This window comes from Sciurus vulgaris (genome assembly GCF_902686455.1).
Source record: "Sciurus vulgaris genome assembly, chromosome: 1".
Lineage (NCBI taxonomy): Eukaryota > Metazoa > Chordata > Mammalia > Rodentia > Sciuridae > Sciurus > Sciurus vulgaris.
In genome coordinates this window covers 196,076,327-196,098,250 of record NC_136461.1, presented here as the reverse complement: position 1 = coordinate 196,098,250, position 21,924 = coordinate 196,076,327, and the positions used below count along the sequence as shown (strand labels likewise).

Sequence of the window (21,924 nt, the reverse complement as noted above, 5' to 3'; positions counted from 1 at the left end):
CACTCTTCACGTGGCCTGGCAGGCCAGCGTGACCTGGCTCTGGTGTTCTTGCTTGCTCTGGTTGTAGAGTTCTTGTCTGTTTGAATTTTAGCTTGTCCTAAGCATCGAACATGATAATCCCCTCCTGTTCCTCCCTGCTGGCTCGCCACCTTCCCTTCTACAGGTCTCAGCCCACCGAGTTCACGGACATAGAAAGTGCCCCCACTGCCATATTGAATAAAGTCCCAGCCTGAATATGCTTCCAATCGGCATGTTGGGTCCTGCCCAGCCTTGTTTGTGTTTTTTGCCTGGTGTGGGCGGGTGGGTGACTTTGCTTGTGTGTGTCTTTGGCTTAAGACTGTAAGCTTCACAACAGTGGAGACCTCGTCTGAATTATTCTATTTCATTCCTGAGGTCTATCATTTAATAGTTGCTCAGTAAATTTTCATTGGATGAATTAAAGAAACAAAGGCCTGGGAAATGAAGTCAGCTGGCATCGGATGGAATGGCAGAAGAGGTCAGTACATGTTAGACAGCTCTAAAGGGCTATAAAATATCTTTGCAACTGCAGACGTATAAGCGTTCACATATAATTGTTGCTTATTAATTTACAGAAACCAGAATTAGGTCCAAAGGTAAGAATTTGGATCTCTGGACTTGGTGACCCCCACCTTCCAACCTGGTTCAGTGTTCTGCTGGTGCTGGCCCCTGGGTGGCCAGCCTTCCAGATGGGGCTGCACGGCACCTGCACGCTGTGCTCATCTTGGTTCCTCCAGCTGAAGGACAGGTCACTCTCTGTTTCATCTAGAAGGACCTATCATTGTTCTCTGTTCTTGAAAAAATCATGCTCTACTCTGCAGGACCACCTCCCCACCTCCAGAGAGAATCAGAGCCCTCTCTCCTCTCCGGTCCTTCTCTTCATTTTACACCCGGATTATTTCACGCACGACTGCGTTGTTGACACGTTTGTCACTCTCACGGGACTCAGAGCTGTTGGAGAGTCGAGCTCATGACTGATTCACTTCGGAGTTCCCTGGTTCCTCTAACAAATACTGGCTGAGCAGCTATCGTGTGCTAAGCCCTGAAACCCGGGACCAGGCTCGGAGGCCGGTGTGTAGTAAACGCTCACCAAGGACCTGGGGACCGGGAGGATTGCCCCTGGCTGGAATCTCAGCCTTTGCACCAGTATCATTAGTCAGAGGGGATTAAACTGAGAATGGAGGAAAGAGAAAAATTCCCAGAAAACACAACACAACTAGACCGCATGGTGTCTAGCCCGGAGTGGCCACTCACCCAGTGAGGCACAGAGGGCCCCGCCGCACACCGCTGCCCCCTGCAGCAGGGAGATCAGCTAGCAGCACAGCGAAGAGCCCATCCGCTAGCTTCCATGCCCTTGCCCAACCTCCTGGTCACAAAAGTCATCCCTCCATGGAGCCATGAAGACTCAGAAAAAAGCAGAAAAAAGTTCTTCCCAATATTTGTCAAAGGTCCGAAATCCCTACAGTGCCTGCCACGCAGGATGGCCCAAGGTGGCAACCCAGGGAAAGAGATCGATGGCTCTTCCTGCTATTGCCTCCTGAGGAGGTTTGAAAAGGATGGATCAATTTTTAAGTCAAGTCCAGTGCTCGAGGGTAAAAGGACAAGGGAGTTACATTGAATGGTACATTACTCAGGACCTCATGCATAATTTCAAAAAATGTTGGAAAAATTAATGCCAGGGGCATAAGTTCAGGCCAGAATGATAGAAAACCACCCAACACAGATAGGCATCCAATCAAGCAGCTGAAATATGGCAGGCTTAATGCTCCTCGCTCCAAAGCTTTAAAAATCTTTGCTTCTCAGCGGTGGCTCTGCTTAAAGGGCTCTACGTCAATTCAAAGCACTTAACTTGGGAAGTTCACAAAATGACTCATTAAAAGCATGATGTCCCCTGACTGCCCCCCTCCCCACAACTATCACTTACTGTGAGCTCTTTGCTTTTAGCAAAAGGCCACCAGCCACGCACACGCTTCTGCTGGAATATAGAGATCTTGTTCTCCTCACTGGCGTTTTCAAACCTGGAGAGATCGCAGGCTTTGGCAGATTTGGCAGCTCGAGGGAAACTGTTGAGGTTCATTTCCAGGGAGCCTATGAAGAGACACCGTGATAGTTTTGGAAGACTGGAAAGTCATGGAAGACCTTTTCCTTTTTTCTTTTTTTTTAGGTTCTGGGGGTTGAACCCAGAGGCGCTGCACTATGGAGCTATATCCCCAGTCTTCTTTATTTTTCATTTTCAGATGGTGTCTCTATAAATGGCCTGGGCTGGCCTTCTTGAGCTTGTGATCCTCCTGCCTCAGCCTCCCGAGTCGCTGGGATCACAGGCGTGTGCCTCTGTGCCCAGCTGGAACGACTTTTCAGTCACCATCTGGACTCAGCAGTTCTCTCGCCAGTCACTCAGTGGGGCAGGCATTGTGTGGGAGGTGCAGTGTGCCAGATATTGGGAGAATAGATATGGCCAAGGCATGTTGGGTGCCATGGAGGAATCAATGACACGGTCACAGGCCGTAGACAAGTCAGAACTCCAGTGTGACTTTCGAGTCTCAGTTTGGGTATCTTGGCTCCTGGGCACCTTCCCTGCTGGTGGCTCCCTGCGGCTGGTCGAGTATTGGCTTCCTCCTCCTCAGTACTGAGCGCCCTGTGACTGTCCCCCACCTGCCATCTCCCACCCTCTTGGTGTCCACCCATGCTCCAGCTCAGTGCCCAAGTCTTCCTGCTATTGCGTCTGCTCCCCAGACAGACAGCAAACCTCAGGGGGTTCTCTACAGCATTTCTTCAGAGTAAAATATTGCCATGAGAGAATTCTAGATCTTATTTTAACAACATTTTCCTGTTATAAAGTAATATTTGTTAATTATGGAGATTTTAAAGCATGCACACCAGCAAAAAAAAATTGAGAACAGAACATTTTTCCATAACTCCATTCCCCTCAAATTTCTGTGTGGTTGGCTATTCCTCTTCTCTGTCTGTCTGTCTGTCTCCTTCTCTTTCCCTGTGAATATCCTTTTTTCCTATACACATGAACATATATTTTACAGAAATGGGATTTTTCACACTTTTTTCTTTTCTCAATACATCCTGTAAAACTTTCTGACTCTTTAAATATTTCAGTGTTTTTCAATGGCTGCAGGGTTACTGAGTGCCTACTATGTGTGAGGCACTGTGGTTTGTTCTTTAATTACATTATCACATTTACAGCTTCATCACCTTCTGATGTACACAGTATTTCTATTCTCATTTTGTAAAGGAGGGAAACAGGCACAGAGTGGACCTAGGAATTCTAAGTTTAATCAGTTTTTAGTGATAGAACAAAGATCAACTTATGTCTATTTTAATACGGAGTGGTCCATCAAGCGGATGCCCCACAATTTATTGAGCTGATTGTATTGTAATAGCCGGTTGGGCTGTTTCCAAATTCTTCCTACCATAAATAGCACAGAAATGATTATTTTTGCAACTGAATCAGACACAACTCTCCAAAAGCTGGGACAGAGCCCTGAACGTGAATATGGGCTTGATGAAGCCACTGGCTTACCCAGGAAGTCATCCGAGGACAGCCTTTCGAAATCCCAAACCTGCAGCACCAACACAGCTGGAGTCTTACACTCCATCTTCTCTAAGGAAAAGATATTCTCCCTCTTGGTAATGACCATTTGCTTCTCAGCTGGGAGATACTGAAACGGAAACAGGAAGCGCCAGTTGAAGTTCCCTTCTCCCGTGAGGGAGTTGTAGTGCACGTCTGTCTCCTGCTTGTCGTCTTCCAAACCCTTTATCCACCTGAATGAAGATCAGAGCCAAGTTCACACACTCAGAGTACAGTATTCGGGCATTAGTGTAATCAAGAGTTTCAATGTGGTGACAGCTTTATTAAAATTATGATGTGATTAGGCCAGGTGGAAGTTTCCATTGAAATTTAAAAGAGAGAAAAAGGGGGGGGGGGTGAAAGGGCCTGGAACGGACAGAAGACTCACTCTCAGGCAGGGTGGGGAAGTGTCTTCCATTGTTTGGACAGACCTGAAACCCCACGTGGTCCAGATGGAAAATTCAGGAAACAGGAAGTGAAGGTGTCATCTGAACCCATAGCCCTGGGGCCCTCTTTGTAAGGGTACCAGAGTGTTGAACAAGACTGCCCACTACTCTGAGTCCTCTAGAATTGGGCTGGATTAGACCTGAGCTCAGACCTGTTTGGGCCCTTCTCTCTGGCCCTGAGGGACCAGCAGGCCTGGATCGGAGTGGCATGGAGGACAGGGGTGCTGCCTGTGGCCATCTGGATTCTAATCCCAGCTCTGCCGCCTACTAACTGTGCAGCCCTGAATCAGTTATCTAACTTCTCTGTGTCCTCATTTCATCTGTACAATGGAAGCAGTTACAGTATCTGGTTCATAGGACTGTGAGATGGTATCTGTAACATGCTTTGGGTACTCCACATTCTCTACATGTTCTTTCTTAGTATGGTCTGGTTTCCCTCCTCCATGTCCAGCATTACATAAGCTACAGCTAACAAATGTTTCCCTAGTACTTTATCCATGCAGAATTAATTAATTCAGAAAAATAAATACTTTTTGTTCAAGTTAAATGACAATCCAAGTCACTTGCTTTCTGAAAGCAAAGGATCCTCCTGCCCAGGGCAGGGAAGGGGAAGAGGCAAGACCCTTCTCTTCACAGAGCAGTGATACCACTTGGTTTAGGGACCCGATTTTTTAGCTAAAGAAAGAAGAAAATGGCAGAAAGATAAACCAGGGTGAGACAAGAGGGTCTGGAACAATATCATACACTACTGAACTGCTAGAGGAAGGAGAATAAACTTTCAAATCACTAAGAAGTGATCAACAGGGTTGAAGAAAGACCAGAGAATGTGATGCTACAAAGGTTAAGGCAAAAAAAAAAAAAAAAAAAAAAAAAAAGTGTCTCAAAAAGAAGTAGTCAGTTATGTCAAGTGCTCCCATAGAGAACAATAAGATAAAGGCATTAAACCCAAACAGGACCACTAGGGTCAGAAGCATGGGGAGCCTGGCATTTCAGTGAGAGCTGCTTCCAAGGAGAGTTGGGGAGGAAGCCAGACTGGTGTTGGGTGAGAAGCTGGGGAAGGCGAGGGAAGGAGAGAGTGGATATAAACATCTTTCCGTTCACCAGTGGGCCAGGATTCTGGGAGCCTCAGTCTGAACTCCCCCAGAAGCTTCCATGTTGAGAGCCATGGTAAAATACCTTTTTGTACAGGACACATTACTGTTTCCTGAACTGGTGATCAGAAAGCAATTTCAGAGAATCCCAGTTCTGCCTTTCAAACTATTATTTGAGTCATGCTACTTGTATTGCTCCTTCTTAGTTAATAATTCAACTCACCCAGGTATTCTTATCCTGAAAAAATGAGAATTTTGAGCCACTGAACATGTTTTGACTGCCAAATGCTTTGGCAATGTGCATTCTGAAGACAGGATGTTATTCTGAAGGCAAGGAGATATTAGCATGAGTCTGAGATGAGTGTTGGTTAAAGTTCGGATTTAAATTATTTTTTTTCCTGATTCTCTACCCCCTCATCCCTTTCTTTCCCTTGCTCCGTCTAAGAGGAAGCAAGGTAAGGATGTAAGACAGACATATCAGAAGCTTCATTCTCTGGATCAATGGGTTGGTATCTCTTTAATCAGTAGCACTAGCAAATGGGCAGATCTAGGTTTTAATTTTTGCATTAGCTTTATAATTGCTAGACAGATTAATCTTTCATTGATAGCAGCACATCACTCTACTTTCTTCAGTTTAAAGGACCATAGATCTTTTGGGGGGGGGTACCGGGGATTGAACTCAGGGGCACTTGACAACTGAGCCACATCTGCAGCCCCATATATATTTTTAGAGACAGGGTCTCACTGAGTTGCTTAGCACCTTGTTTTTTGCTGAGGGTGGCTCATGCAATCCTCCTGCCTCAGCCTCCTGATCTGCTGGGATTACAGGCATGTGCCACCACACCAAGTCAAAGCCCATGGATCTTGACTATCTTGAATATCTTGTTGACATTCAACATCTAATTGAAACATGTTTATATAATAAAATTTACTAAAATATTTTTAAATTTTTTGTTTGTTCTAATTAATCTAACTTTATCTAACAAATTAAGATGAGCTACATCTATGAGATGTGGGTGCAGCATCTTCCACGAGGTCAAGATTTGGTTAGGGATTAAAGCAGTGAGGAGCAGGAGGAAAGGAAGGAAGGATGGAGTTTGTTGATACACTTACCCTTTAACATAAATATCACTGGATTTTTGGCCCGTGAAGATATTTTCATCTTCCAAAATGACATCTTCCGTGTTCCAGATAGTCACCCTCAACTCATACCTGGGGAGGGGGAAGGCAGCATTAGGTAGATGATCCTGAACACTGACTCAACTGGTATCAGTGTGATTCTAGTGCCGCTTTTGGTCCCTGAGTGTCTTCGTATCTGCCAACTTCAGAAATATCAGCACTCAAGGTCTTGGTCCCATCAGAACCAGGATCCTGGCTGGAGATTTCAGACTTGCCAAGGGCACCAGTTACTCTGAGCAGATTCTCCTTCTATTAATAGGCAATTTTCAGATGAGGAACTTGAAGATCAAAAGCTGTCATTTCATCCACCGCTATCACCATCACCTACTCCCTGCGGTATGGAAGCAGGTGGAAAGTGGGGTATGAGTATAGGTGGCCTATCAGACACCAGATCAAAGGCCACGACCAGTTAGTCTGCTACCACGGCCTCCTCTCCTAAAGCTGGGCTGCAGCTGGCTTACCCTTTGGGTTTCCTTGGTGAGATGTCCACAGGAGGTCCAGGCTGAGGCATATCCTTGGGAAACATGTCCACCCACATCTGCAGGCGGCCCTTGTTAAGAAATTAAGATAATTAGCCTTGTGAGAGGGTAAGGGGCAAAGCTTATTGACCATGCATATTTTTAGCAGATCCCTTTACTCATTTAGAAATGAGTTCAGGGCTTAGCGTGGTACCTTTGTACATGCGTAGTATACATGTTAACAAAGACAGAACATAAGTTTTTATTAGGAATTAGATTATATTTTAACAGGGGAAGGGTGGGCAGATCCTTACTGAGCAGCTACTATGTGGTAGACACAGTGTTATGCACTGATACACAGTAAATTCTTGCAATACCCCAGTGTGGGGGGGGGTACCATTACTACCTTTTGGCAGATGAGAAAACTTCATGACCATGCTTACTCACAGCAAAGTAGTAGAGTCCTGATACAGCCCTTGTCTGTTACCTTGGAAACCCTGCTCTTTCTACACATTTCTAAAGATCAAGAAGGGGAAAATACCATCTGCTTCCTCGTTTCCAATGTACCTTCACATCCTTTATCTCTGTTAACATCCACCCCAACCATGCTTCTACTTTACATATAGAGGCTTAGAGAAGTCAAGGAAATTAACTGAAGTTCTGTGGCTAATTAGTGTCAGTTTAGGCCTTGTGTCCGTTGCCTGGAACTCTACCCTGTGGCCAGAGACTTCAGAACACATGAGGAGAAGCTCCTTGCATTCCATGCTCAACTGTTGGGTGCATTATAAACACTCATCAGCTCAGGCAAGAGGACAAGAGAGTGACGAGGGCTGGGACAACCAAAGGAGATTTTATAAGGAGGTGGAATTCCGACAGTATAGGAAGGGTGTGAAGGATTTGGGTAGGAGAGGGGTTTTGACTAGGGGAGAAAAAAGAAAGGTTTTCAGAAGATGAACAATGTGAGCAAAGGTTTAACATTTGGGAAGGACACTCAATGGAGTCCTAAGGAAAGTTGGGATGATTTATTGTCTAAAGGTACATTAACTTTCATCCTTAATCAAGAAGTCACATCTGACAGGAAAAAATGAAGGATCCATTACCAACATATCTCAAACATCTGGCAATGCATTTCAAGAAACAATCAGCTTCTACAACTGATAAGAGTTTACTCTTCCAAGGTGGACACCCCCTGCCTCGACCCCTGCTGTCCCCAGATACTACTGGGACAGCAGGGCAGGCGTTGCTGGCCCTTTACACTGGAGCTCACATGCTTTGCCAGTTAAAGAGCGAGTGAATCCTAAGCTGGGGCAGGAGCCACCTTGGCCTGTGGCAGAGCACCAGGGAGGGACTCACTCGGTCTGTGGGAAATGCCAGCTCTGTACTTGCCAGCCAGGAAACAATGAGCAAGTTACTTAGCCCCTCTCAGTCTCAGTCTCCTCATCTTAAAAGTGGGGATCAATTTATAGAAACCCAATATGGAGCTGCATTAAGTTGTAAAGTCAGGGGAACCACGAATCCCTGTTTAGGAAAATCCTGATGTGTGTCCCTTCCATTTATTAATAGTGCCCCTGTTCACTCAAGATGGCCCCAGTTTGGATAAACCATTGTATGATTGTCCTAAACAGGTGAGAGGCTTTGTATAAAGGGCCTTGCTCACAGAAGCCTCTTAACCAAGTTTGTCTCCTCTTCCTTCTGACTCCTGGCTTTGCTCCAAGGTTTGATTTTTTCCCACACGGTTTCTTCTTGCCAGTTCTTCAAGGTCAGCTACCCTCTGTTGCTTCTCTAGGAAAACTCTGAGCGTGTGTGTGTGGGGGGGAGAATCTAAAGACAGATATTAGACAAGGTCTGAGGCATGTCTGATGGGTTTTAAAGCTCCTTAAATGTCAGGATTTACCAAAGAGTTTGAGAACTCAAATCATAAAAAGGAAAAATACCAAGTCTGGCACTGGCTCCAACTTCTGCATAATAGACATTCTGGGCTAGATATTCTTCATTGTTGCAGGTGGGGGCTGTCCTGTGCATTGGGGGATGTTTGATTTAGCAGCATCCCTGCCCTTCCACCCACGAGAGGCCAAACATTTTTGGTTGTTAGAGGTGGGTGGGAGAGCTTCTGGCATCTATCTTTAGATTCCCCCTACACACAATACTCTAGGACACTGGAGATTAGTTTTTAGGGACAACATCACACCCCTTGGGGGTGAGCACTCCTATTGGGGCCGGGCCCGTCTTGCTGATACCTGCTCCATTCCTGGCTTATCCTTGTGGTAGAGCGGCCGGGTTTCTATGTGCTCAGGAACCAGCCTACACCCCACCTCTGGGATATCCTCCCAGGAGTGGAGAACCTTGAGGGCCAAGTGCTCATAGGACTCCACCGTCTCCTCTGCAGGGAAGAAGACAAAGAGACTTGTCAGCTGGGTGACTTGTCAGATGGGGGTTCCCAAAAACAAGGCAGCAAGGACTGTCAGGTGCCCCTTAACACTTCCTTTGAGGTTCATTTTTTAAAAATACAGAGAAATGGGGAGAGAAAAGACAGCAAAGAGAAAAAGGAAGGGGAAATGGAACAAGAGAGAAAGTGGGGAAGGGAGAGAGGAGAGAGAGATGGGACAGGTTGACAAGAGACTCAGAGCAGCAGGGGTTCTGGAGTAGGGGCTCCATCCACCCACCAAGACAGATTCCTCTAGAATCCATAAATCACTGCTTGGTTTCAGGCTAGGGGAGAGGATGTGCCTCAGGGAATGTGAAACTGTGGGTAACACTGCACTAAGAGGGCCTGGGGTCAGGACAGCCCTAAGCACAGCCATGACGTGGGTACCATATTTGTTCCTAGTGATCTCTTGTTTCTCATTATTGCTTGATGCACCCTCACACCAATACTCACCGTTATGATTTAGACATTCGATGTGCCTCAGAAGCTCATGTGTAAGACAATGCAAGAAGGTTTAGAGGAGAAATGATTGGGTTCTGGGAGTCTTAACCCAATCAGTGAATTAATCCCCTGGTGGGATTGACTGAGTGGTAACTGAACATGGGGAGGGTGTGGCTGGAGGAGGTGGGCATTGGGGGCGTGCCTTTGGGGTATATATTTTGTATTGGTGAGTGGATTCTCTGCTGCTTCCTGTTTGTCATGTGAGCTGCTTCCCCCCACTGCACTCTTCCACCATGACATCCTGCCTCACCCAAGCCCTGAGGAAATGGAGCCTGCTGTCTACGTATGGCGACCTTTAAAACTGTTAGCCCTTAAACAAGCTTGTCCTCCTCTACAATTGTTCTGGTCGGGCCTTTTAGTCACAGCAGCAAGAAAGGCTGACTAAAACCCCACCACAGGAAAGATTCTCTCCAAAGGAGATAATTTATGATAAAAATAGCAGCAGGAAGAATACTCCCAAAATAAGACAAAAATTGAGAAAATAAAATCTTCAAAAAGCTTAGAAGGACCAAATTTGATTAAAGAAAGTAGAATTTGGCTTTTTTAAAGGAACCATAAAATAAATCTCTCAATGACAGTAACTATAATCAATTAAAAAGTTGATGGGCACAAACAAAAACCAATGAATGAAATCTTTGCCATAAAGTTTAATCAGTCAGGAACTGACCCTAACACAATTTTAGATTTTTAGTGGGCAAAAAGGTAATTACATAATCATAAAATGTAGAACACTGATCAAGGAATTAAATTGACTTTAGAGTATATTGTGAAAAATGTACTTTTCTCAACAGAAATCCATCAATATGTCATTCATACACTGTTGCAGTACCAATTATTTTGCATGCAAGAACCTAGGATTTGTGGGACTGAAGTACAAAGCAAAAAGAAATCTTAGCACCAAAATTATGAGGCTCAGTAGTTACCAAAACACCCTGCATTGTGTCCTTAATTGAACTCTTTGCACCAGAAGCACTGGACTGCTCTAGATTGGTGGCAATGCACAGATGTGACAGTAAAGAGTTGTTCTCTATCATTAAAACAAAGGTGGATTTTTTTTTATCCTGAATACATGGAACCCTCTCTGGGACCTTCCTGGCATGTGCTATTATGCTTGTGTAGAAAACCTACTTGTTGGTGTTGAAATAAGATTGTTATTGGTATAGCATTTATGGGACAATTGATTGTATCCAATTATCTATATAATATTAATTTTGAGGCTATGGTCTGTGTTCTGACCTGATCCTACTTTATGATCGATACTCTAAAAATCCAAAAAAAAAAAATGTACAAAAATATGGATAAGGAACTTGTAGCATTAATTAATCAATGCTACAATTAATTAATGTCTTTATAAAAAAATGAGCAGGATGTAACTAAATAGCATAGCCATGAAATGGAATATTATCCATGATCATTTGAAAGAACAAAACAGAATCATATAACCTATTAGAAATCCAAAAAGCAGGGTACAAAACTATGGCATGTTTCTAGTTCTTTAAAGACATAATATATCATACACACACGAACACACACAGAGCAAGGAAATATGTCAGAATGCAGCACGGTTAGTTGCCTGAGTTTGGGGATCATGAGTGGTTTCCATTCTCCTAATTGCTTTTCCATATTTCTACCGTGGGTATGCATTTCTTTCTGATAGGGGATACACTATGCCCTGGAATGCCATGGAATCATGCTCTTCAAGAGAAGAGCTACAGCAGAGTACTCTGTAGCGGGTTACCAGTGTCCTGGTCGGTGAAGACTGTTTTTCCAGAAAAGACCTTGCTTCCAATCTGTATCTTCCCAGGGCGGAAGTAGGGTCCATCCAGCTTGTTGTCTTTGCAGAGCTTGGTGAGGATCTCCGTGGGTTTGGACGTGTCCCTCCAGGCATTGTACCCTTCTCTGAAATGTGGAGGAAGTTACAGAAGGGGTGAGGTCTGACTTCCCCTGGAGAACACACTGAGGTTCCCCACAGACAGGCTGCCCAAGGATGACCCATGCAGGCACCTTAGATTCACATGCTAGAAATCTTTCCATGGAGGAGATCAGGGTCTGACTTCCTCAGTGACAGTGTGAATGGACACTGTCCTTCTAACAGGTCATTTGGTCACAAGTACATTGAAAGTCCTTAAAATGTGCATTCACTTTAATAGAATAATCCCCATTGATAGAATAATCCACTCACGGATACCCAGTGAATTCAAAGAGGTACTCTGTAGCTTTTACATGAGAATGCTCACAGCAGCAATATTTATAATAGAATAAAGAAAGTATTTGTGACCTACAGTTTAGGAAGGCAAAGTGACTCCATTATTTTATAATAAATTCATATGATGGAATACTATAGAGCTATTAAAGTATGATTACAAAGAATACTGATGACATTATAAAATCTTCAAATATAAGGGCTAATTAGTATGATGGGCAGTTGACAAAACTTCATGGATAGTGTGAATTCAACTTTGGGGAAAAATAGAATAGAAAAATATTAAAACAAAATACACAAAAATGTTTATGTACATTATTTTGGGGTTGAATAATTAGGGTATTAGTTTGAATTTATAGTAGTTCCTAAATTTCCTACAGTGACTGTGTGTTATTTTATATTCAGGAAAATAGTCTTACAATTATACATGGAACACCAATGAATGTTCTTTGTTTTTCCAGCTGAAATTTGTAAAAAAAAATTTTAAGATATCAGATATGGGCTGGGGTTGTAGCTCAGTGGTAGAGTGCTTGTCTAGCATGAGTGAGGCACTGGGTTTGATCCTCAGCACCACATAAAACAGTGAATAAAATAAAGGCATGTGTCTATCTACAACTAAAAAATTTTAAAAAGATATCAGACACAACATGCCTTTAAAAAAAAAAAAGTTGGTAGTCTACATTTTTAAATTAAGTATAATTCAAAATCTTTGAAAAGAGATTTAGGCCCAGTCTTCCTTCATTTGTAAAATAATATTTTAATGGGTTCTTGAGGAAACTGAAAGAGATTCTCCACATAAGGCTCTTAGACTTGCTGGGTGACGCACAGCATCATTATAGGATGCTGAGATACTGACATCTGCCTTATTTAATCCTTCTAGAATCATTCCCTGCCAGGGCACATCTGATGGAACAAGTATATCATGATTCAGCCCTGACTCTTGAAAAACCTGCCCTGGGTTCTAAATAAGAGCTGCATCCCCAGCCTGGTGACCCTCAAGTGCACAGAGCAATGTCCCCAAACCAGCACAGCTGATATGGAGCACACTTGGGATGTGAAAGCTGGGCCAGTCTGGCCTTCCTAGCAATTGACAGGGGGACACAGAGTCCAGAGCCCTGAATGGTCATGGCCTCCAGTGGTGTCTCTGTGGGAGAAGGAACTTACATTTCATACTGGCCCTGCAAGCCACAGATGGCGCGGTGCTTGCTGTAGAAGCGATTCTCTAGGTCTATCTTGGTCTCGCCAATGAGGTCATCTGTCCCAATCATGTCATGGTCATAGATTAGCACGGAGAGCAAGGACTCCTTTGGGAATGTGGCCTGGATCTCGAATGACCTGCAGTCCAAGCAGAGGCTTCAGGATTTACAATGTTTGGCAACAGAAGGAATTTTTCCCAGGTTCGCTTTTAGCTAGTGCTATTCATATCCACTAACTGCTCAACAATTCCATTCACCCTGGACAGATATTTGTTTAGCTTAATTTTGAACTGAGTACCAAAATTATGAGACTCAATAGGTACCAAAACACTCTGCATTGTGTCCTTAATTGTCTATTTCCAATAGCCAATAATTTCCCCTTTGATGGGCCATGTCTTAAGAGTCTTCAACTAGTGATTTTGGTCTCAAATGGGACTGATTTGCAATCTTGGTTTGCAATCGACAACCTCCTGGTTTTACAACCAGGGTAAGTTAATTCATCTCTGCATAAATGGGGGTAAATAGGTCTTCCTAACATACATGAGGCTAAAGGCAATGCTGTGTATATAAAACACACTTCACCTCCAAACACGCAACTCAAGCCCAATAAATTGCCATTTCCCTCCATTGTTGTTTTATCAAGGAATACCAGCTAGATTTATTTGAAAAGAAAACTCTGAAAAATTGTAAGAACAAAATATTCCCAACATGCTCTCTCTACGAGACCCTGAGCCTCTTAAGAATAGGGACCTGCTCTTTCAGTCTCTGCATTGCTGGAGCTTAAATTGACCTGCAAAAAGGATACTTAATGAATGTTGCTTTGAACTGCAAGGGATCTCAGAAATCGCCACATCCCATGTTACAGATAAAAACCCCGAAACCTAGTTTTCCAAGTCCTTAGTTATGAGATATGGAAAGAAGCTGCAATGCTGTCAGATTTCTTGTGACAATGGATTATCCATATTACTGAGTTCTTGCATCAGAGCAGATGCTTAAGAATTAAACTTTGAATGAAATGTGGTATTTTAGAGAAACGTCTTTCTAACCATAAAGTCAAAGGTGCACTAGTGTTTCTCTAGCTGTTGCAGACTCTGGTCCCTCTGGGACAGGTGGGCTGGGCTAGGATCAAGGGACAGAGAGGAAGATGGAGAGTGGTGGGCTTTTAATTTCCTGCATGTCCATGGGCCTGTCTGGTCGGATGTCCTCATGGTCAGGTCACTTAGTCCTGACACTCCCTCTTCAGTGTGGCAGAGACTGCAATCACAGCACAGCCATGAGCCAATTAAACCTTCCCAGGGGAGAAAAAAGCACTGACATGGCAGCTCCGGTGATGGTGACTGACAGGTGTTCCAGCAGGACAAGGATATGGCTGCCCAGGTGTCTTCCATCAGAACGCACAGTGTTGCCTACCTGGGCTCCAAGATTTGATTCTTGCCTGTAATTGATATTCAGGAGGTCACAGGGAAAAGCCTCCATTGATCACCAGGGCTGGCTGCCACTGAAGGATTTAATAAGTACTTAGCTATCCCTGGTAACCATGACAAAGGACTCGATTGCTCTGGTCCATCTCCCCAGGCTGGGCTCACAGATTAACCTCATCTTAATTTCAACTGGAACTGTCATTTGGAGTTCCCCAAAACAGCTCATGGTGGTGGTTTCCCCAGTCACCCAGGCAACACTAGACTTACACCAGCTTGTGCTGGGACATGCTATCATTAGCTGCAATGCAGATTTGAGGAAAGATAATGCATCATGAAATGAGCAAACATGGAGACAGTAAGAGCATGCAGACCCCTGAGCTGCAGAGCGAAGATGTCCGGTGTTCCTCTGTTCATTCACTCATCTCATTCATTCATTTGTTCATGTGACATTTATTGCACAACCACTGTGTGCCAGGTACTATAGATTTTAAGAGAAGTAGAATCATTTCTGGGTGGGGAAGGCAGATAAGAAAGTGGCTAAAAACGATGGCTTAGAGGAGTCACAGGCCAGGTGTTCCTGGAAGAGGGGAATCAGGGAACAAAAAGAAGTCTCTTCAGGGGGATTGAATGTGCATGGGAATGCTCCCGGCTCCAGATCTGAGGAATTTCTAATCTCAGCATCTGACCCAAGCAGGTCAAATTCACTAACTGTGTAGTCTCAAAAGTCCATACACCTCTCCATTATATGTCACACAAGAAAGGTTATATTTGTCTGAGTTAATGCATGCTTCCTCCAGGAGCATGCAGCCTCCATGGAAATGGGGTGAGAACCTCTTCGTTCTTCTCCAGCACCTGACACATCTGCCACCTAGGGTCTGTCTTCATTGAAGAGAACAAATGTTTGCAAACTCCTCGCGGTGTGCAGGTGGGTGTAATGCGTCAACTTGGGGAGACCATGGTCCCCAGCTATGCAAACGCTAATCGAGGTATAACTGTGGAGGTATTTTGCAGATGGGACTAACATCTACCACTAGTTGACTTTACTTAAGAAAGATTGTCCTTGATAATTTGGGAAGGCCTCATTCCACCAGGTAAAGGCCTTAAGAGCAAAGTAATAATATCCTAATAATAAGCAGGAATGATATACAGTGTACGCTTATGTATCCCAGCTGAAGTCCTGACTGCTGTGCCTTAGACTGTGACCTGTTTTGGAAAAGTTGCTTTTATAGAGATAATCAAGTTGAGATGAGGTTGCTGGGTGACCCTAATCCAATGACTGGTGTCCTTATAAGAAGAGGAAATGATGCAGGGACGGACATGCAGAGACAGAGAACAATGTGAAGAGATGCAGCAAGAGGCCATGTAAAGATGAAGGCTGTGACTGTAATGACCCATCTCCAAACCAAGGACAGCCAGCAAGGCACCAGCAGCGGGGAGGCAGGCCTGGAGCAGAGTCTTTTCTACAACCCCAGGAAGAAGCCCACCCTGCCAGCGTCTTGCTTCCAGACCCCCAGCCACTGAAAGTGTGAGGCACAGCCTTAGGAACCGATATGCATTCTTAGGTGGCCACCCGTCTCTTCTGAGGTAGAACCTGGGTGAAAGTCCCAGCTCCTGCCTCATCCTGCCCTCTCCCTACTCTGGACTTTGCATGGCTGCTTTCTAGAGCACCCAACACCCCAGTTCCCCACGATGGCCAGGGCCCTCCCAGGGTTTTCACGGGACTTGCCACGCTTTCTCAGAATCACGCATTGACTTATTTTTCTCCCAGCATTCATAGGAAGCTTGGAGGCTCTAGGGTGCCTGACGCAGGGCAGACTCACAACAACCGTGAGGACTGAACAAAGTTCTGCAGGTGGACAAGGAAAACAAGGTGTGTCATGGCCAGAACATGGCCAGGACAATGTGAACGCAAGGTGTGAATGAGCAAGGGGAGCTAGAGGCCCCCACAGATCAGCTGACGGTCAAGGCAATGGAGATATCAGGATGCATTTTGGGAAACTGAGGGCCACCCAGGAGGAACTGCCTGTGGATAGGCAGCCTCAGGTGGATGCACAGTGACAGGTCCCATCAGATCCCACTGACCGTGGCAGAAGTTCAGTCTGTGCACTTGTCATTCCTTCATTCCACAGATACTCAGAGTACTCTCCTGTTCCAGGCCCTGTCCTCGGTGCTGGGACGTGGCGTGGACCAAGGGCCTGCTCAAGTAGATCTTCCATTCTACCAGGGAGCATGAGACGGCCAATAAACACCAAGGCATCAACTCATGTCAGGCTACCGAGGAGAGCGCAAGGCAGGGCGAGCAGCCAGGGCATGAGGTGTGGAGGCCATGACAGCCTCACATAAAGACCCCAGGTCAGACACGGGAGCTCACCACTCTCCCTGCTGGAAGGCTATCATGTGGAGCCAGCAATTCTTGTCCCTGAGTAACAATTACATATACATCTGACAAGACAGCCACACCTGGAGAGTTTCTGGAAGAAGCCCTGCAGAGCCAGAGGCAGGCGGGGATCGTCCATCATCCCTCTCTGTTTGCCATGGCCTCGGGATGGGTCATAAAACCAGCCTAATTCCAGGTGCTGTGATGAAAGCAGTTAGTGAACAGAGTCTGCCAAGCACTTGGCAGGACAAAGTGCTGGTGACATCAACGCAGGCAATGACAAAGGTCGTCTCTGGATCAGAGATGCAAGGGTGAGTTTCCCTGGCACTGCCATTTCAACTTCCCCATTAATCTGGACAGCCAAGATCATTTATTGCCTCATCTTCTCAGGAGCTATAAAATGTAAGAGACTGATGCTGGTCAAATGTCAGAGGGTCCAAAGTGATTACAAAGACGTAAATGAATTTAAATGAGACTGATGGAGATTTCATCCCAGACTCCTAGTTACTAAGAAAAAAAAAAAGAAATTAAATGTATTTCAAGTGTATCCATTGCTAAAATTTTCAAGGAGGAAGGGAAGGGAGCTGTATTTTGAGTATTAACTGTGTGCTAGCAGAGACCACGTGCTAGGTGCTTCATATATTCTTTCAAAGGAGTCTGAAGAGTCAGGTGCTATACTATTGCTTTACAGATGAAGAAAATTAGGATCAGAGAAGTTAGGTCATCTGCATAAGGTTGCACAACTTGTATGTAACAGAGAGAAACCTGGGTTTCTTTTATTCCAAAGTCAGGGGCAGCCAGGTGTACAGACTCAAGCAGGGGACACCAATGTGTGACTCAGCAATGAGGGTGGTTAAGTTGCTGTGGGGTGGGGAACTCCTAGGTGACCAGCCCATCTACACAGGTACCCATGCAATGAGTTTTATCACTTTGAAGGAAACCAAAACACAACTGGGGACTTGGTTCAATTTTTTGATCTCAGTGGCCACTCTAAATTAACAGCAAAATGATGTGATAGAAAAATCTGTCCAGTAGGGGACAAAAGATGAAACATCTGGCCCCATCTCTTCTAATTAGGAACTGTGTGGACTTGAATATGCTTCTTAACTTCTCAGGACTTTGCCTTGTTTGTAAAAAAGAAACCTCTTTGTCCAGAAGTAGGAGGTGGAAGCTGATGATCCTTCAAGGTGCCTCTTAAATTTAAGATTGAGGAAATGGCTATTGGAACGCTATGCAATTGCATGAAGACTACCGTGTACTACCAAATTCCTGAGGGGTCCACAGAAAATTCTACCTGTCTCCATGAACAGAATTGATTAGCTATTATCAAGAGCAGAAGTCATCATTTAACATCCACCACTATTTAACCCAAGACTCCCCTACACATGAACACAGGCACATACACACATCACCCCTGTAAGAAACATCACAGGAGAAGACACAGGAAGGACAAGGACAGCCGGATGACCACCCACATTCCAAATACTGGGTTCAGTTGTTTGGGGATGTATTTGTCACGCTCTTTGATTTCGGTTTTGCCAAGTCTGAGCACAATGTAGGGATCTGATTTGCCATCTGGATCAGCTGGGCTAAGATTAAATGCCTGGGGAGAAAAAAAGAAAGAGTTTCAGCACTGGCTGCATTCAGGGGTCATAAATGCTTTCCTAAATGGATTCCCCAAGTGCTGTTTCCAGACACTTAGATTTCATGGGATGTGGACTTTGGGATTTTTAGAGCTCTCTTGATGATTCTAGTGCACAGCCAAGGTGAAGAACCACTGCTTTAGCATCTCCATTTTGCTGTCAAAAGGAAAATTATTGGCTTTGCCCAAGTTCAGCTTTCTCTGGTGATGTCTCCCCAGTGGAAAGCAGCTCTGGGCACAGATTAAGAAGGAACATGTTGGACCAGGAGGCAGAAAGCGTGAGTGAAGTTCTAATCCTAGTTTTGCCTACTCGTGTGACCTCGGGAAAGTCGTGCTGTCTCTAGACCTGAGCGTGAAATTAAGGGGTGGACCTGAAGGGCCCTCCCAGCATCAGTGCTTTCTGACCCATGACCCCTCAGTCCCTTCCCATTCACAGTGGCCTGCTGAGGGACGATCTGTGTCTGAGAGTGAAGACTGATTCCAGGCTTGCTGGGCCTTAAACTATCAAAATCAAATACTGTGCAGGCAGAGGCCAAGGTCAAGGCTGTCCATCAAATAGTTGGAGCAGCTCCACCCTGCAGTGCAGCAGTGAGAATCCCACATTTAAGACTGGATCCCACAGACAGACAGGCATAAGCACATCAGAAAGAAAGTCCCTAGAGCACTGCTTCATAGGTAAAAAGGGTAACTGACTTTATGTCAATCACTGGGGGAGAAATCCAATCCAAAATGGTACCACCTCCATTTCTTCTTGTCACATCACCCAATTATAATTCTCTACATAGCCGTCACCTCTAACATTAATACTGATTATTTATCTGCTATTTTATTTTCCTATCTTCTTAATCCCCATACCACCCTCAACCGGATTGCACTTTCCATGAGTTTGAGGGCACTCACTGTCTGTCTTATTAATTACTTTACCTCTAGGACATAAAATAGGGTCTTTTAATATTTGTTGAATAAATGAATGAGTGAATGAATGAATGAAAGAATAATACGTTCATTTAAGAAAACACAATGCAGTTACTATTAGGAATGAAAACCCATATTTACTGATCTTAAAAAGAATTCCAAGATATCGTTTAGGTGAACTCCCTGCCACCCCCAAAAAATAGAGGTGAGGAAAATGTTTTGCTTTATGCCACTTAAAGTGGTGTTTTAAAAACTCCATTTAGTGTTTTCTTAAATTAAAATATTTCAAAGTTAATTTATTACTTAATTAGTTACATATCAAGATGAGAGGGGAAACCACACACTGCCACCACTACTGGAAAGGTCAGTGAAAGCCCTAATGCAGTGAATGTCTCCCTTTCTGCAACCCAGGGCCACCACTCTCTGACTCTGTTCAAGTCCTCCTGTCCTCCCTTCTCCATGCTGCCTCCTGGACAGGAATCTGATCTGCCCTCCTGTCCTTGGTCCAGAGGGTGCTGGACATGGAATAAGGTGGCAAATGCTTCTCTAGCCTTTGTGGTCTATTGAAATTTCTCCCTCTCTTTCCTACTGTCATACTCTCATAATTCTGGAATATCCAAACAGCATCCCCCCAAACCTTAGTTCTCTAGGCTTTTCTGTAGAAGAAAAAAATGCATGGAGCAATAAGTTTAGAGAATGGTGTTCAAGATTTCACAGTTCAGTAGGTCTCTTTGCTTCTGGAATTCTCAGAGTCTTGAATGTGCAAATGAGCTTTGTGACTCTCAGGAACTGGAGAAGGGAAATGAATTATTAGATTCATCATTGCTCAACTTTACTTGAACACACTGTCTGTTTCTCGAGGGATGCAGGTTAATTATCTCCCAGGACATGAATAACTCAACTTTGAAAAGGCTGCTCTGGAACCATCCCGTGGGTGGGTGTTTAACAGAGACTACCTGGCATTGTCAGTGTAAGTACTTCTAATCTCTCCAGGTAGCTGGGACTTTCTTGAGGGCAGTGACCTTGTTCTCTGTCCCAACGTCCCTGGCACATAGTGGTTGTTTGGCTGATGAAGGAAACCTAAGAATTGCAGGGTGGAAGAACAGCTGGTCCTCCCTCAAATTAAAGAAGAGCCCATTTTTATTTTATGCTTCATTTATGCTTCTTAAAAAGGAGATAGGTAATGTAAGGAAAGATGACTACTGCAGTCAAATACAATTATGAAAGTCAAGTTCAAAGTCGGACGATGAGAACAATCCATGAACTACTAGGGTCTGTACAATTGCCTTGATGGTACAAAGCAGGTGTGGCTATTTGGCTCCCAGAGTCCTGCCAATCAGGCCCAAAAGTTTCATAATTAAAGTTTTGTGCTGTTATTTTCAGAAAGGGGGAAACCCAGCAGAGATAATGTTTTTCCGGGAAATATATTCAAAATGAAATTTCTGGCTGCTGACTGGGGATTGGGTCTTCAGCAGATAATTAAGGTCAAATGAGGTCATAAAGCCTAATCTGATAGGGCTTGTGGCTCTATAAGAAGGGGACAAGATTCCAGATCTCTCTCTCCCCACAAGCCAGTGAGAGAGGCCTCACAGAAACCAACCCTGGGCACCTTGACCATGGACTTACGACCTCCAGAACTGGGAAACAGATTTTGGTGGTCGAAGCCACCCTGGCTGTGGTTTTTGTTCTGGTAACCCATGCAGTCTACTACACCCCCTCGGAGCAGCACAGGGGCTCACCGCGACAATGTACACCCTGATCAGGACTTGGACAGGGTGGTTGAATGGAATCCCTTGCTGGATTCTTAGCTGCCCGTTGTCCTCAGAGCTAGAATCCTCGGGACTTTTGTAGATGCAGAAGGAGCCCTGGAACCATAAAACATAACGAATTGAAACAAGAGGATCAGTGTACCTCCAAAAATCAGAGCCTAGAGCTAGCTGGATGGGCACAGCCTGGGAATCAGCAGGACCGGGGTCAGTGCTGCCCTTGCCAGAGGGATGTCCTCAGGCAGCTCCTGTGAACTGCTGGCATCTGAGCATCTTCATGGGACATTGGTGGGTTGGGGTTGGTACATTAACACCCTTGTCACAGGACCACTTCTTAAGGAACACAGCAAATAGGACCCAGGGTGCTTTCACCCGCTCACACTTCCCATCTCATTCCATCCCCACTGCAGTATTCCTGTTTCCAGATGAGGCATCTGAGGCTCAGGAACGTGGCACAATTTGTTCCAGGCTATGCAGCTAGTTAGGATTATAACTAGGATTAAAATTGAGATCGGCAAAGTGCAACATCCATGCCATGCCAGCACAGCATGCTGCGGGTTAAAGGCCCTGCATACAGGAGGTGCCTAACAAATGCTAGCTGCAACTTTGTGATGCTGATACCATACGGCTACCAGATGGGCACGTGTTGTTTAGTTTAGTTGTCCAGCTGGTAGGCTTGATAAATCACATACATAGTGTGTTGTCG

The 21,924-nt window shown here is 44.7% G+C and overlaps 1 protein-coding gene across 1 annotated transcript in view; it reads right to left on the bottom strand.

The window, feature by feature from the left end:
• Nucleotides 1-21,924, bottom strand: part of FER1L6 (fer-1 like family member 6) — a 149,093-nt gene that overhangs the window by 14,776 nt on the left and 112,393 nt on the right. Inside the window, exons 31-39 of the mRNA XM_079134392.1 lie at nucleotides 21,192-21,317; nucleotides 18,371-18,498; nucleotides 13,066-13,236; nucleotides 11,437-11,597; nucleotides 9,010-9,152; nucleotides 6,776-6,864; nucleotides 6,249-6,347; nucleotides 3,551-3,792; nucleotides 1,943-2,106 (exon numbers count right to left, since the gene is read on the bottom strand). Of these exons, the coding sequence (XP_078990518.1) occupies nucleotides 1,943-2,106; nucleotides 3,551-3,792; nucleotides 6,249-6,347; nucleotides 6,776-6,864; nucleotides 9,010-9,152; nucleotides 11,437-11,597; nucleotides 13,066-13,236; nucleotides 18,371-18,498; nucleotides 21,192-21,317 (1,323 nt within the window). The remainder of the gene's footprint in view (nucleotides 1-1,942; nucleotides 2,107-3,550; nucleotides 3,793-6,248; nucleotides 6,348-6,775; nucleotides 6,865-9,009; nucleotides 9,153-11,436; nucleotides 11,598-13,065; nucleotides 13,237-18,370; nucleotides 18,499-21,191; nucleotides 21,318-21,924) is intronic.